Consider the following 15743-nt stretch of genomic DNA (forward strand, 5'->3'; position numbering starts at 1 on the left):
ATATATATATATATATATATATATATATATATATATAGTTAATAAATTTACAAAAAAATTCTTTGTTAATTTATATTTTTAAGTACAAATCCAATTCGGGCAAATCCGTGGCTAAGCATCTGTGCAAAACGGACAATTTATGTTTATATTTTTAAATAAATGTTAATTTTCTAAAATCATTAAAATTGTATAATTAAATGTCAATCTTATTAATTATAAACATTAATTATAAATTATCCAGTATAATATAATTGTCTTGCGCACATCCATTTTCGGGCCAATCTAAGTTAACTAACTAATCAAACTCGCTTCAGTACTGTAGTAAGAAAGCGCCATAAAAGATCCCTCTATTTACGCTTCTAACCTCTATTTCCGCTTCTGTGTTCATGTTTTGTAATCTGGCAATCTTGTTACGAAAATATTTAAAATCATTCTGGAAAGATTCTGGTTTGTGTAAGTTCATTTGAATTCTCTACTCACTTTATTAAAGATTTCGTTTTGTGCTTTGTTCTGTATTTTCTTTACATTTTATTTTCTGGTTTTTGCTTGACGTGTTTTATTTCGTTTATACGCTTCGTATATAATGTTTTCGATTTCCGTTTTGAGTGCTGCTCACACTATTGTATTGATATATTTTGCTTTGACTATATTGATACAATATAAGAAAACACTCCGTTTTGCGGATATAGTCGTGTGAGCTGATGGATAGGTTATACCTCTTCATTATTTTGTTATCCGGCTTTTTAATATTTTTTTAATGTAAATTTTTTTTAAATTATTTTATTTAAATAAATGCACTCAACGTATATAGTTTAATTTTGTAAGACATCCAATTAAAGTGATAAAAATGAAGTTTAAAAAGAATTTTCTTTTAAACTAAGAAGAATCAATTGTTTACTGAGGTTATTGTGTACTGAGATTATTGCCAAATCGGTGATATATATATATAACCTTTTTTTGAAACTGCCAACTGGACACAATTTTTGCACATGTTTATGAATATAAACTTTTCAATCGTTAAAAAATTAGATAACAAACGCTTTACATTTTTACAAAACTGTGGTTTTCTTCATTTTAATGTTTTGTACCAATTTCATGACAGGCATAGAGTGGCATAGACAGGCATAGTAAAAGTTTTAGAGTGTAGGAAACTCTCAACAGTTATAAAAAAAAAACATAATGAACAAATACTTAAAATATTCTTTACCGAGAGACAAAACAATCAAAATGTTACTTAAAGTTTCTCCAATTTTTTTTTCTTTAGTAAAGGAGCTTCGGATTATGCAAATTTGTGTGTCCATTTTAATGGGAATTTTCTTTCTAGATTTTAGTGCTTTTCATTCTTTGAATCGACCAACATTGCCTCAAAAAATAAAGTCAACTCAAAGATCATTGTCTTATACAAGTTTAGTGCAAACAGTGAAAGATATCAGTACAACAATTTGGAATCCTTCAGATAAAAGTAAAAGAAACTCAACAGGAATGGCCACAAAAGTAACGGATCCGGTGGTGATCAGAAAAAATGAAGCAGAAAATTTTGCATCAGGTTTTGTTTGTTTTTTATAGTATTAGTAAGTGGCGATCCATCAGATAAGATACATAAAAGTTTGCTATATTACATTAAATCAGGGGTCTGTCCAGACATTTTGTGAAAGGTCCGTTTTTCGTGAAATTGTGAAAAAATTACTCACATTCTTTCAACCAGGGTCCGCTTTTATGAATTTGTGCAAATAGGGTCCGTTATTGCAAAAAAAAAATTTTTTCAAGGAGTTTTTAAATTGTAAAGACATACAAGATTATGCTCAACACTGTAAAATTATAATTAAAAAAATTAAATTTTAAAAAATAAACAACAATTGCTGCTTCTAAATTAGAGATGCAACATACAAATATTTGGTATTTAGCCTATACTGCTGAACGCAGAATATTAATTTCGGACGAATAATGGAAGAATCGTCTGCCGAAGACAAAACTTAATTCGTTTACATCCATCTTTCTTGTTTTCTGCCCTGGAAAGGGTTTATTCGATTAACAAAACAATAATGAAGATAAACAAATTTGTGAAGGGTCCGATTAAAAGAAAAATCATTTTGTGAAGGGTCCGTTTTTAAGTTAAAATATTTTGTGAAGGATCCGTTTTTATGAAAAGATATTTTGTGAAGGGTCCGTTAACGGACCCAAATTTCTTCTAAACAGACCCCTGATTAAATAAATTACTTAAATTAAATAATCAAAATATAAATTTATAAAGCATTAATTTGTTTTATATACTAATTCTTAAATATAAAAGGCGAAGATTTATGGCATTCAGCTATTTATGTTTTACAATATTTGTAATGTTCAAAACGCTTAAAAGGTATCCACTTAAACCCCACAGAAAGAAATTCAAACATCTTGATTCTATTTATTGTTTTCTATTAATTAAGACGCAGATTATTTAACTAATGAATCTGACTGACTTATTGATCGAGAAGTTTTTTTTTCTAATGCCAAGTACTAAACCTTTACGTACCGAGAAGATGCCGGAAGTGTCGCTAATTTAACGCTACCCCGTGGGCACCTGTGAACCTAAGTCACGGAGGCGAGCAACGTTACCCACGCCACACAGCCACAGTTATCCGTTCATAGGGTGAACCACATTCACACAAAGGACAACACATAGAGAGAAACATCCATGCCCAGAGCGGGATTCAAAACCGCAGCCACTGGCTTCGAAGATGGCACACGGCCAGATGGCACACGCTAACTGCTCTGCCATCTGGCCGGCTTCATCGAGAAGTTAAATTGTTCATTCAATTCAGCAAAACTTAAAGGAGTTATCTACCACATACGCATTTAGTTTCAGATAATTTATTTTATTAAGTATTTTTTACCTTATATAAGGCGGTGAGAAGAATAGTTCCTATTAACAGCTTTATTTTTTAAATATTATTGCTAAGCTATTTTTTCACCTATAATATCTACGGCCATCTTCTAATAATTTCAGAAAATAAAAAAGATACCATTGAAAGGATTTGTTTACATAAATACTGAAAATAGTTAAGGATTGGGGGGGGGGAAGGGGTTAAGAAGGAAGGCCAAAACTGGGGAATTATTTTGTCCTGTGCATTAAGTGCTCCTTCAATTCATCTAGTAACAAACAGAATTTATAAATTCGATTATTTATAAGAACAGAATGATGAATTCTTTACTATAGGCAAAATTTTACGACCCTGTGAAGGTTTTAAAAATCAAATTAGTTTTAGGCAAACTATTAAAAATAATAGACTTCATGAACTTCTTTTTTACAAATAAATCTCATTTCAAAATTATCAAAACATACAATAGTTACGTATCATCACGTAAGAAAGTAATTTATGGTCTTTTTTAGCTTGGCAATTAAATGACCATATGTTTAGTACAAATATTAACTTTTAGAGTAAATGTAAAAAATATAGCTTAATAATGAGTTGAGTTTCCTTTGAATTCATTCACTTAGAGAAATAAACTGATTTTTGATTATCACTATTTTGCATTTCACGAATTCAATAATGGTTGGTTTGAGTTAGGAAAAGTTTTTATTCTCCCTTAAATATTAATTAGAAACCAATAATATATATAGTTTTTTGTACTTAATTTTTTATAGGGATAATGCATGTTGAGGGTGCCAATTGCGGAACGTCCTGTTTATGTACAGGGTGTTCAAAAATCACTGGCTAATATCTACTATTAATAAAGTTACTAGCGATTGTCTGAGAATATAAATAGCTTATGTTAATAATAAAATTATATTTCAAACTTTTTTTAAAATTTTATAGAGAATTTTTTTATAGATTTGAAGCAAAATCTATTTTTATGAAGAAAAAATAGCATTTCTTGAAAAAAAATACACTTGAATTTGTATACTGTCAGTAGGACAGTATACTTCCAAAATTTATTAATTAATACTTTATTAATAGTTCCCACATTTATTAATTTTCAATGAAATTCAACTCAGTGTTATAATTAAAAATTTCTTACTTGTTTGTTTTGCTGATTTTAATTTCATAATTATTATTTTCAGATGGTAAATTCTTGGANAACCAAAAAAGTTAGGAAGTTGGATATAATGAACTTTTTTCTGTCTTCAACTGATTTTTTTTGTAATAATTTTGAAATTTCTACTTCAAAAAAAAATACATATGCCGATAAAAATACATAACCATCTATAGAGGGGAATGTAGCGATAAGCATTTTTTATTGTTTGCTTCTTTTATCTCACTTTCCAATCCCTAAGCAGATGTTTCCAACCCAGGCAGACGATGCCCTGTAAGGTGTCAGTCAGATCAATATGCATTTTCTGTCAGAGGGAATGAGCAATTATTCATTATTGGTCAAAGGGTTGGACACTACTATGTGTTGATAAGGCCCTCATTTCAACTCCTTTTTGCTCTCAGTTCAGTTTAAAAAATTCTGTAAACAAGTGTCTCAAATTTAACTGTGGCGAGCAGTAAACGTAAAACGTTCTCCATTGATGATAAAATGGGCATTATCAGAAAAATTGAAAATTGATGCAATCAAGCTGATATTTGCAGGGAATATAAACTATCCAAATCTACAGTTTGTAACATATGGAAAAATAGGCAATTAATAATTTCTGCTCATGAAAAAAATTAAGATGGCAGAAAAAAGTTGAGAAAAGCAGATCACAAGGATGTTGAAGAAGCATTACTGAAGTAGTTCACCAATCGAAGCATCTAAACAAATGTCAATGAATTTTCTAAGCGATTTTATGAGACTACTTTTATGTTCTCGAATGGCAGGTTGGACAGGTTTAAAGAGCAGGATAACAGAAATTCAGGAAAAATTATCTGAGAGTCGGGAAGTTTTTCCATATCTGATGTTGAGGATTGCTCATCAGCTAAAGATTAACATTTTTTTTGTACGCAAGACATTTTAATAACACATTTTTTGCTACTACATAATATTTTTCAGTCATTTATTTGAGCAATGTGTAATAAAAGGAAGGAGTTTGGGAACCATTAGTTAAATTGCCTGCGTAACGGATATATTGAACTCCCGGTTATAGTGAACAGAAATTTCGGTCCCTTGAAGGTTCACTATAGCGGGGTTTGACTGTAATTTTATGAAGAAAAAATAGCATTTCTTGAAAAAAAAAATACACTTGAATTTGTATACTGTCAGTAGGACAGTATACTTCCAAAATTTATTAATTAATACTTTATTAATAGTTCCCACATTTATTAATTTTCAATGAAGTTCAACTCAGTGTTATAATTAAAAATTTCTTACTTGTTTGTTTCGCTGATTTTAATTTNTATTTAAATATCTAAAATACTAGCTTAATAAAATTAAAAGGATACAATAAGAATAAAACTAATTCATTCCTTTTGCCCGGAAAACATTTTATTTCTCATTTTTCCCACCAGATGGCAGTACCAAGATATTTTTAGGGTAATTGTTGATAGTTAGTTTATTTTAAACTAGATGCAGCACTAATCAAATACGTAATACAAATACAAAAGCCGAAAAAATAGGCACTTTTATGACCGTTTTCTTGAAAATTAACCGATCGTTAAGGGGTTAAAAGGGTTCCTAAAGTGTCCTTTATTTACATATTATGTTTCTTTCTTTTAATCAAAGTAAAAGGACAAAAAATTTAATATTAAGGCTATAATATGTAGTTTACAACAGTTTAGTTTCTCAAAAAAAGTAATATCATTAAAGTTACAATAACAGTAATTCAATAAATGCATCAAGTAATTCATTAATTTTCATTAAATTATTATCTTTTTTTAGAAATATATATATATCTATGAAAAAAACAATAAGCATCCTATGTATTGAAAAATTAAAACTTGTTTAAGTATGAAGCATATGCATTCTTATAATGTAATTTCATAACGATAAAAAAGCCCTCTTTTCCCCAAATATTTGAATGATTTATACTTCACTTTTTCCTTTTAAACAACTTCAAACATAAAAACACATTGAATTTTTAAACAAATTAAATTTAATTAGTTTAAAAATTTAATGTGCTTTTTTTAAAAATTGTTATGCCGGTTGGTTCAAATTCATATTGTTCTAAAATAGCTCAAATACGGAGTTCGCATTCCAGAGAAATCAAATTTTAAAAAAAAGTCGTATATTTAAAATTTGATTTCTCAGGAACTATTCGTTAAATTTCATTCAGATTTTGTATTTTGCCATGTTAAATGATCTTCTTGTGAACTAGTGAGTGAACTAGCCCTTCTATTCTCTTTAGCCCGCCGACCTGGTGGCCGAGCGGTTAGCGTGTCTGACTGCGGTGCAGCTGGTCGCGGGTTCGAATCCTGCGCAGGGCATGGATGTTTCTTTCTCTCTGTTTTCTATGTCCTTTCTCCTTTGTGTGTGAATGTGACCCGCCCTATAAACGGGTTTGTGGTAGTGTGACGTGGGCGACGCTGCTCCTCCGCTGTGGCTTCGCCACAGGTGCCCACTGGGTAACGAGAAGAGAGTTGCACTTCTGTGGCCAATGGGACAACACTCAAGTGCCCGCCATTAAAAAAATAAATTCTCTTTAGCCCTGATCTAAACAAGGGATACATTGTTTCTTCATGTTGAATTAAATGAGACTAAACGAGAGTGACTAAAACGAATAAGTTGCAAGCGTTAATATATATGTTTCTATTTTGACATTAATTAATATTATCTTTACTCTGCTATCTACCTGAGAGAGTAAAGTACATTTTTCGATAAAATTTTTTACGCTGAATTGAAAAGAAATAAAATTCGAGTTGACAGGATTAATAGTTTTGAATTAAGATAATAATAAACACTAGAAAATATCTCAGTAGAAAAAAATTGAGCAATTAAGAAAGTTTGATGGAAAATATAAGTCAAAATTTAAATTTTTATGTCGGTGAAAAGAGTTGTCGGCAAAATGATTACGTCAGTGAAATGATCTTGTTGGCGAAATTATCATGTCGGCGAAATGAGCTGTCTGCGAAGTGGTCGTTTCGATAAAATAAGCTGTCGGTGAAGTGATCATTTCTTTGAGAGAAACTGTGGAATTGATCATGTTGGTCAATTGAAATGTATCGATGATAGTAATCATATCGATGATATGATCTGTCACATCTTCATAAACTATCTTCGATTGTAGCTACTAGAAGACTTATTTATTAATCTTAAATCATGGTGCCATTGATACCTAGAATTTATAGTTTTAAGGCAAGAAAAGAAGAATATCATCCTCCGGAAAGGAGAACTATTTTTTTAACTTCTGGAATCCATATATATTATCCGCGATGGCTTAGGGGATAGAGCGTTCACCCTCTAATGAGGTGAACCGGGTTCGAATCCCAGTCGATACGAATTCCGCATCCTGCTTGCACCCACCACAATGCTGACGTGAAATATCCTCAGTGGTAGATGGATCGTGGGTTAAGAGTCCCCTTTTCATCAGGCTAACCGTGGGTGGTTATCGTGTTCTTCCTCTCCATGTAGCGCAAATGCTGGTTAGCTCCATCAAAAAGTCCTTCACGAAGGCAAATTTCTCCCAATACTCGATCCCGGAGTTTCCTTGTCTTCTGGATTGAGTTCAAAATCACAAGGCAACTGAGTTGAACATTAGCAGTCGTAAACTCATAAAATTGGGCCGGCTGTTCAACGACGGTTATATATATATAAAAAAAACATATACATTAATTCGAAATATTTAATTGATCAAAAACTACGAGTAAAATCAAAACATGAGTAAAAATTTTATTTGGAACGAACCAAAAACTTACAGTTTTAAAGATGGAAAGCTAAATTTTTCTTTTTTTACTAGGATCGACATTCTAATACTTAATTGTTTAGTACTTAGTTAAATTATAGTTTAAATAAGCGCCCCCACACAAATGGTGAAAAATGTTTTTGTTTTCCATTACTAGACCCCTTATGAGTATTTTCCTAAAGTTTCAAAACAAAATAATTTTTTTCCCATTATTTTTCTGAATTTGAATATACTAGGAGTCACTGAAAGTTTAACTGTAATATACGTTCCTGTAGGTTTTTCATTTTAATACTATTCTCATTTGATTGATTGATTACAGGATGCAATGGGTTCTTGGTTTCATGATATTAGTGCAACAGAAGCACAACATCGCTTATTTAAGTTGCATCAAAATTACATCGATAAATTATTATTTATCGATGTAATTTCAAATTAGTTTTAGAATATAACGTTAAATCTAAGCATATATTGATGTTTTAAGAATTCTGGAATATACCAAACAAATTGAGGTGTGAATGCAAACAAAGTCTTAAAATGGTGTTTTATTAACTTATTTTTCATTTTAATATTATTCTCATTTGATTGATTGATTGATTATAGGATGCAATTCTTCGGAGTTCTTGGTTTCATGATATCAGTGCAACAGAAGCACAACATCGCTTATTAAAATTGGATCAAGATGGGGCATTTTTGATTAGGCCTACTTCTCGTCCAACAGATATCGTACAGTATACTGCTATGATCACATATGCTGGCCGAGTATTTAATATTCACATACGACGCAAAGCAAACTATTATTTTGCTCTTGGAAAAGAAAAAGAAGGCGAGAAGGTAAATAAATCTTATTAATCTTTTATCCAACAGCTTGAAATTATTACTTATCGATGTAATTTCAAATTAATTTTAGAATATAGCGTAAAATCAAAGCATACATTAATGTTTTAAGAATTCTAGAACATGTAAGGTAGTGTTTCCCAAAGTGTGGTACGCGTACCCCCAGGGGTACGGGAACAGTTTAGCGAGAATCTTATGCGAAATATCTTGCAACAAACGAAAATTTCACAAAATTTTATTTAAAAACAAAACTAGCCATGAAAATTTATGATTACGTATTTTTCGATTGGCTATTTTTTGCAGAGTTAACAGTTAACAATTAGGGGTATCAACAGCCAGTTGTGATTTTTAACTTTTGGGCAATTTTTTTACAGTAAAAAAAAATTTTTTTGTATTAATGGTACATAGCGGTACGAAAAATTTTGAAAGGGTACACAAAAGTCATAAGTTTGGGAAACACTGATATAAGGAAACAAACTGAGGTGTGAATGCAAACAAGTTTGAAAATGGTGTTTTATCAACTTATTTTCCAAAGCAATCGATATGACAGTTGTTTTTTGAAAATCTAAACTGTCGCTTTATTTGGCTGGAAAAAAGTGAATAATGATCATAAATTTATGAATAGAAAAGTTCAAATTATATGTAAAAGAATAACTCTAAGGAAAAAGAATGTGATAGCAGAATTATTTGGGAATTGTTAGGGCTGTACCCAGAAAAAGGGACTAGTGTGGATAAGAGATTGCAAAGAAATTTTAGGCACACATAAACCTTTTCTAAAAATTCTAGAAAAATAGGTTCCTAACGGGAGCGTTGCAGGATTCTAGAGAGGCTTCAAATTTCTACATGTTAGAGAAGAAAATTATTTTAAATATGGAGTGCACATTATTTCTTTTAGTTTGTTAATTATTTCTTTCGTTTGTAAGTTAATTATTTCTTTTGTTTTGTATGAAAAAACATACACATTTAACTCCGCGGACAATAAATGCTATTAAGAGCCACTGTTTCGATCTGCAGATCCTGGAGTTCATTTGACTGGCTATGGCAGAAATAGGTATATGTTAAGTGTTGGTATGTTTAGAGTTAAAGGCTTCTCCACGTGAGAGATGGGATAAATTTGTGTTTCATATGAACTTTTCTACCACAGTTAAATGTAGTGTTGTGAAAAACAATTTTAAATCAGTTTTACTTTGGAAAGAATTATACATTAAAAAACGAAAAAACTTAGCTACCACTATAAGCAATTTTCTCAATAAGCGTAGAAAGTATAACAGTAGCAGTCAATAATAAAAAAATTGACACTATTTTATAATACACAGGGCTGCCAACGACGCTTTTTGAAAAATTTCTTCGAGTGCTAATTATGGAATGGTTTTTATTTTAATGTATGATTCTTTTGTAATTTTGATTTGAATGTATCTTCCTCAACTCGTTATATTACAACTGATTCAAAATTTAATATGAAATACCACTTTGTTCCAGATCTTTAGTTAGCCTTCAAAATGTTGGCAGAATTACCAACGTTTTTAAAAGCTTCAGATTTTATTGTCTAGAATATTTTGCAAAAAGCTTAGTAGTTGGCAGCCAGCTCTCCTTTAAATATAATTGCTATAAGTAAAGATGAATAAAGGATTGATAGCATACGCTAACACTCAACAGCAGTCATGCTTTTGAATCACTGGTAAATGATAAACGAATGTAACATATATATCAATGACGTTAGATTTCTTCAACAAATATATAAAAATGGCTAAAAAATTTAGAGGCATCTAAGAGTATGATATCTATAAATTTATTTTAGATTATGTAACTTATTTGAATTATGTAACTTATCTTTAAAAAAGGAACAGAGAAAAGCAGCGCCATCATTCTTAAGTCACTGATACTCATGGATACTTTACCTTATGGTCTTACGTCGTTTTATGACGTCCCAAATGGTGATCGAAATGGGATGCAGCTGCCCAAAGGTAGAGAGCAGAACTCTCTACCTATGGCTACAATTCGTGATTTTCAAATAGATTAAAAACTTTTAAGTCAGGAAACTAAATGGAGCTGAAAACTACATTGAACATAGTTCTAAAAGAAAACATTGTGGAAATTTTAAAAAATATATTTGACAATTAAATACGAAAAATATTAGCCCTTTACGATCGGTTAATTTTCAAGAAAGCTATCATGAAAGTGCCTATTTTTTTGACATCTAGTACTGACATCTAGTTTAAAATAAACTAATTATCTACAATTACTTTAAAACTATCCTGGTACTGCCATCTGGTGAGTAAAATGAGAAATAAAATGTTTTCCGGGCAAAAGAAATGAATTAGTTTTATTCTTGTTGGCGCGTTACTGCTCAACACTCCAACCCGGAAATATCACGGGAGCGAGAAATAGAGGGCGAAACCTCACCCCGTCATTTTCACGGAAGCGAGAAGGAAGGCGTTAAGAGAGGAGAAAATATTATAGTACATTCCTATACAGCTGAGAAGAGGGAAGGATATGGAACCAGTCTTCTTTCCAGATGGCAGATTCCAGAGTAAAAACCTTGCCGGCATAGGAAAGATAAAAATTAGCAGTATTCAATATGCGGCGGTCGATAACGCATTCTCTTATTCAAATCATTTTATTCACACTTCAAATGGATGATAATCAAGACAAATTATCTATAAAACATGCAGAAACGATACCAAATAGGATTTGTGAAAATATTCAGAAAAAAAGTGAAAAAATTCTTATTACTTGGGCATTTATTTAATGTTTGGTTCGAAGGAAATTTCTTTTTCAAACATCCGTTTTCAATTAATTTCGTTCTCTCTCATGTTTCTTTTTCTTTTTTTCATTGAAGCACGACACAAAACTTTCCAAACATAACTAATTTGCTCTGGTGGTGTTCACCAATTATCTTTTGTACATCAGAAGAAATAGGAAAATTATTCTACACTGGGTAATGAACTTTCGATCATGAAAATAAATTCATATATCATGTTCATACAAAACTAAAATATAATACTTACTTTGCTGCTACTTTAGATAACAGTAGGAACTGCTTTAATAATATTGAAATTTTATTTTCAGAGTTTTCAAAGACTGTCGGATTTAATCAAGTACTATCAAGATGTACCTTTTGATATACATCCTTCTGGAAGCTCTAATGCACAAGCCATTTGTTTTCGAGTAACTCCCCCTCATTCAAATGTTTAATTTTAAGTATATTTTTAATAAATTTGAATAATTAATTTGTGTGAATTTTACATTATTCGCTTTCAAAGGATTCTCTAATTCACCACTCAAATGCTCCTCATTAATAATTTATGAATTCCACTAATTAAGAAAACAAAAATGGCAAAAAAATTTATTTATTAGAGAGTGGAATGATTTTAACAATGGAACTGTTCTATGAGCAATAAACAGTTTTAAATTGAACAAAAAACATAGATCTAATCTGTTGAGGATTAAAAGGTAAAATGATTTTCATTCTAAGTTAAACAAAACCAATTGAAATTTGATTTTGTCAACTCACTCTAAAAGGCATCCAAATAATCGTGAAAGTTCATTCAATTTTAAATAGAACAAAAAACATTGGTCTAATCTGTTGAAGATTAAAAGGTAAAGTGATGTTCATTCTAAGTTAAACAAAACCAATTGAAATTTGATTTTGTCAACTCACTCTAAAAGGCATCCAAATAATCGTGAAAGTTCATTCAATTTTAAATAGAACAAAAAACATTGGTCTAATCTGTTGAAGATTAAAAGGTAAAGTGATGTTCATTCTAAGTTAAACAAAACCAATTGAAATTTGATTTTGTCAACTCACTCTAAAAGGCATCCAAATAATCGTGAAAGTTCATTCAATTTTAAATAGAACAAAAAACATTGGTCTAATCTGTTGAAGATTAAAAGGTAAAGTGATGTTCATTCTAAGTTAAACAAAACCAATTGAAATTTGATTTTGTCAACTCACTCTAAAAGGCATCCAAATAATCGTGAAAGTTCATTCAATTTTAAATAGAACAAAAAACATTGGTCTAATCTGTTGAAGATTAAAAGGTAAAGTGATGTTCATTCTAAGTTAAACAAAACCAATTGAAATTTGATTTTGTCAACTCACTCTAAAAGGCATCCAAATAATCGTGAAAGTTCATTCAATTTTAAATAGAACAAAAAACATTGGTCTAATCTGTTGAAGATTAAAAGGTAAAGTGATGTTCATTCTAAGTTAAACAAAACCAATTGAAATTTGATTTTGTCAACTCACTCTAAAAGGCATCCAAATAATCGTGAAAGTTCATTCAATTTTAAATAGAACAAAAAACATTGGTCTAATCTGTTGAAGATTAAAAGGTAAAGTGATGTTCATTCTAAGTTAAACAAAACCAATTGAAATTTGATTTTGTCAACTCACTCTAAAAGGCATCCAAATAATCGTGAAAGTTCATTCAATTTTAAATAGAACAAAAAACATTGGTCTAATCTGTTGAAGATTAAAAGGTAAAGTGATGTTCATTCTAAGTTAAACAAAACCAATTGAAATTTGATTTTGTCAACTCACTCTAAAAGGCATCCAAATAATCGTGAAAGTTCATTCAATTTTAAATAGAACAAAAAACATTGGTCTAATCTGTTGAAGATTAAAAGGTAAAGTGATGTTCATTCTAAGTTAAACAAAACCAATTGAAATTTGATTTTGTCAACTCACTCTAAAAGGCATCCAAATAATCGTGAAAGTTCATTCAATTTTAAATAGAACAAAAAACATTGGTCTAATCTGTTGAAGATTAAAAGGTAAAGTGATGTTCATTCTAAGTTAAACAAAACCAATTGAAATTTGATTTTGTCAACTCACTCTAAAAGGCATCCAAATAATCGTGAAAGTTCATTCAATTTTAAATAGAACAAAAAACATTGGTCTAATCTGTTGAAGATTAAAAGGTAAAGTGATGTTCATTCTAAGTTAAACAAAACCAATTGAAATTTGATTTTGTCAACTCACTCTAAAAGGCATCCAAATAATCGTGAAAGTTCATTCAATTTTAAATAGAACAAAAAACATTGGTCTAATCTGTTGAAGATTAAAAGGTAAAGTGATGTNCCAAAAAAAATCGAGTTAAAGGGAGTAAAATTCGAGTAATCGAGAATAATTAACATGAAATTGAAGATAAAAGGGTCGGGACCTCATAAAAAAATCGAGTTATAGTAATATTCGAGTTATAGCGAATTGACTGTATTTTGAGAAACAAAATTCAAAGTGTTAAGTATTATTTTAAAGATTGAATATGAGTAGAAAATAAGTTTATCTGAAGAAATTATCTGCAAATTTTTAATTTTTTTGTTGACTGCAGATAATTTTACCTTTTTACCAAAATAATCACTAGTTCTTATAGTGCCATTTTCTGAAAAATTAACGATTTGGAATAGAAATGCCTAGAAACGGGTCTATGTGAGAGAATCTGGTATTTAGTGGCACTTAAAAGATTACACAGTGAAAATAACTAATACATTATGTATCAATTCATTCACAAAGTTTACTAAAATTTATAAATCTTGTAAAAGGATGGACTTTTAAAAAAAACTTTTTTTTTAAATTTGAAAATGTGGCCTGTAGCATGCAGTATAATTTTAATGGTTTAATAGCATTAATTTTGGACTAGTTTAGTATCAATTTTATTGTGGAGTAAGTAGTTTCAATGTATCTATATTTGTATTAATTCGATTGTATTTATTTGAAAAAAGTACTTAAGTAGTTCTTTTATGCTGCGCATGCGCAGAAAAAAGCTTAAAAACATTTCATAATTTTTACTTTTATCGCATATATCAACTAAATAAAAAAAAGCACGATTGTAATATCATAAAAATTTAATAAGTTTGAAGCAATTTTCTAAGTAGTCGCACCAAACGAAATTTTTATAGAGCAATTAGGGGACCCACAATGGGCCCAAAATCTTTTTGGTTGTCTACGGGGGAGAGAGTTCTTTAAGCTAAATATTCGTGGCATCACCGTGTATGGAGTGGCACAGTGGTTAGGGCTGTACGCGAGTAAGATTCGTTGAGAGTAGGTACGCGGGTTCGAATTCCAGCGGTGGTCAAGTTTTAAATTTTTTTTTGTTTTATTTTATTTTATATTATTTTATATTATTTTTTTAATGTGTTTTTCGATATTTCATAGGGTTCCAGATATATGAAAAAAAATTCCCTTCAGGAAATAGCGAATAATGGAAAAAAATCGGGAAATTCGGGATAATTTATTTATTCATTTTATTTAAACCTCTTTTTCAATATTTTCGATATTTTAGTTTGAATAATATGCGTTCTAAATATAAAAACAAGTATTTTTTTTGTTAAAGATGCGAATAATGTATATAATGACCGAAATGACAAACGATATGACGCACGCAAACGTCAAAACCACGTAACTCCCTTTAATATTAAGCTACAATGATCAAACTCGGCAAGGAAGTAGGGTTCCATGAGCCGAACAATTGCAACAAAGGAAATTTGCATGAAGCAATTAGGGGGCCCACAGTGGGTCAAAAACCTTTTTGGTTGACAAAAGAGGAGATAACTCCTTAACAAAGGTGATTTGAAATAGAAAATGTAAAGTTGCCAACGAAAAAATAGAAAACTAAAGGTAAAAACATAACTAGAAAAATCACAGTAGCCGAGAAAGAAAGAGAAGAAATGAAAAACAGAACAAGAAAAACCACAGTGGTTGAGAGGGGCAAATGATGGAAAAATGCATTTCCTTGAGGTACAGCGAGGTTTTGAGGAAATGCTGCCGTTAACAAGGGAATCAAAATTCACGTGAATAAAACAAGATTCCAGAGGTGAGCTAATGTTACTAGAGTTGAATTAATTTTGAATTTGTCGAAATTTAATTTATGCTCAAGATTCCAACAATGTGCAGCAATTGATGATTTCTCCCATTCTAGTTAATGGACATATTGATCATGTTTCTTAAGTATGAAGATTACCAAATAATAAATTGAGGAAAAATAATAAATCAAGGATTTTTTCCCCTCTGTTTATTGAAAACATTAAAGCAGATGGGGCACAAATGTTCTTTTTTTCCAGTGGCGCCATCTATGGCCAAGAATTAAACTTCTGCACACCCATACATCACATTTATGCGGCGGAGCCATTCTTTCATTCACAGATTATAGTTTTGATCTGAACTAGAGAA

At 30.4% G+C, this 15743-nt stretch overlaps 1 protein-coding gene and 1 long non-coding RNA gene across 2 annotated transcripts in view; both read left to right on the forward strand.

Annotated features, from left to right (window-relative positions):
* Positions 1 to 4074, forward strand: part of LOC107436078 (uncharacterized) — a 12646-nt gene extending 8572 nt beyond the window's left edge. The window contains exons 6-7 of the mRNA XM_016047677.4: positions 1325 to 1546; positions 4043 to 4074. Coding sequence (XP_015903163.2) covers positions 1325 to 1546; positions 4043 to 4074 — 254 coding nt within the window. The remainder of the gene's footprint in view (positions 1 to 1324; positions 1547 to 4042) is intronic.
* Positions 4075 to 5867: 1793 nt separating this feature from the next.
* Positions 5868 to 11802, forward strand: LOC122268371 (uncharacterized). Its single transcript, XR_006226015.2, has 2 exons — positions 5868 to 8569; positions 11642 to 11802. It is a non-coding gene; the product is annotated as an uncharacterized lncRNA (long non-coding RNA).
* Positions 11803 to 15743: the final 3941 nt, after the last annotated feature.

Source organism: Parasteatoda tepidariorum, chromosome X2 (assembly GCF_043381705.1).
Source record: "Parasteatoda tepidariorum isolate YZ-2023 chromosome X2, CAS_Ptep_4.0, whole genome shotgun sequence".
Classification (NCBI taxonomy): domain Eukaryota; kingdom Metazoa; phylum Arthropoda; class Arachnida; order Araneae; family Theridiidae; genus Parasteatoda; species Parasteatoda tepidariorum.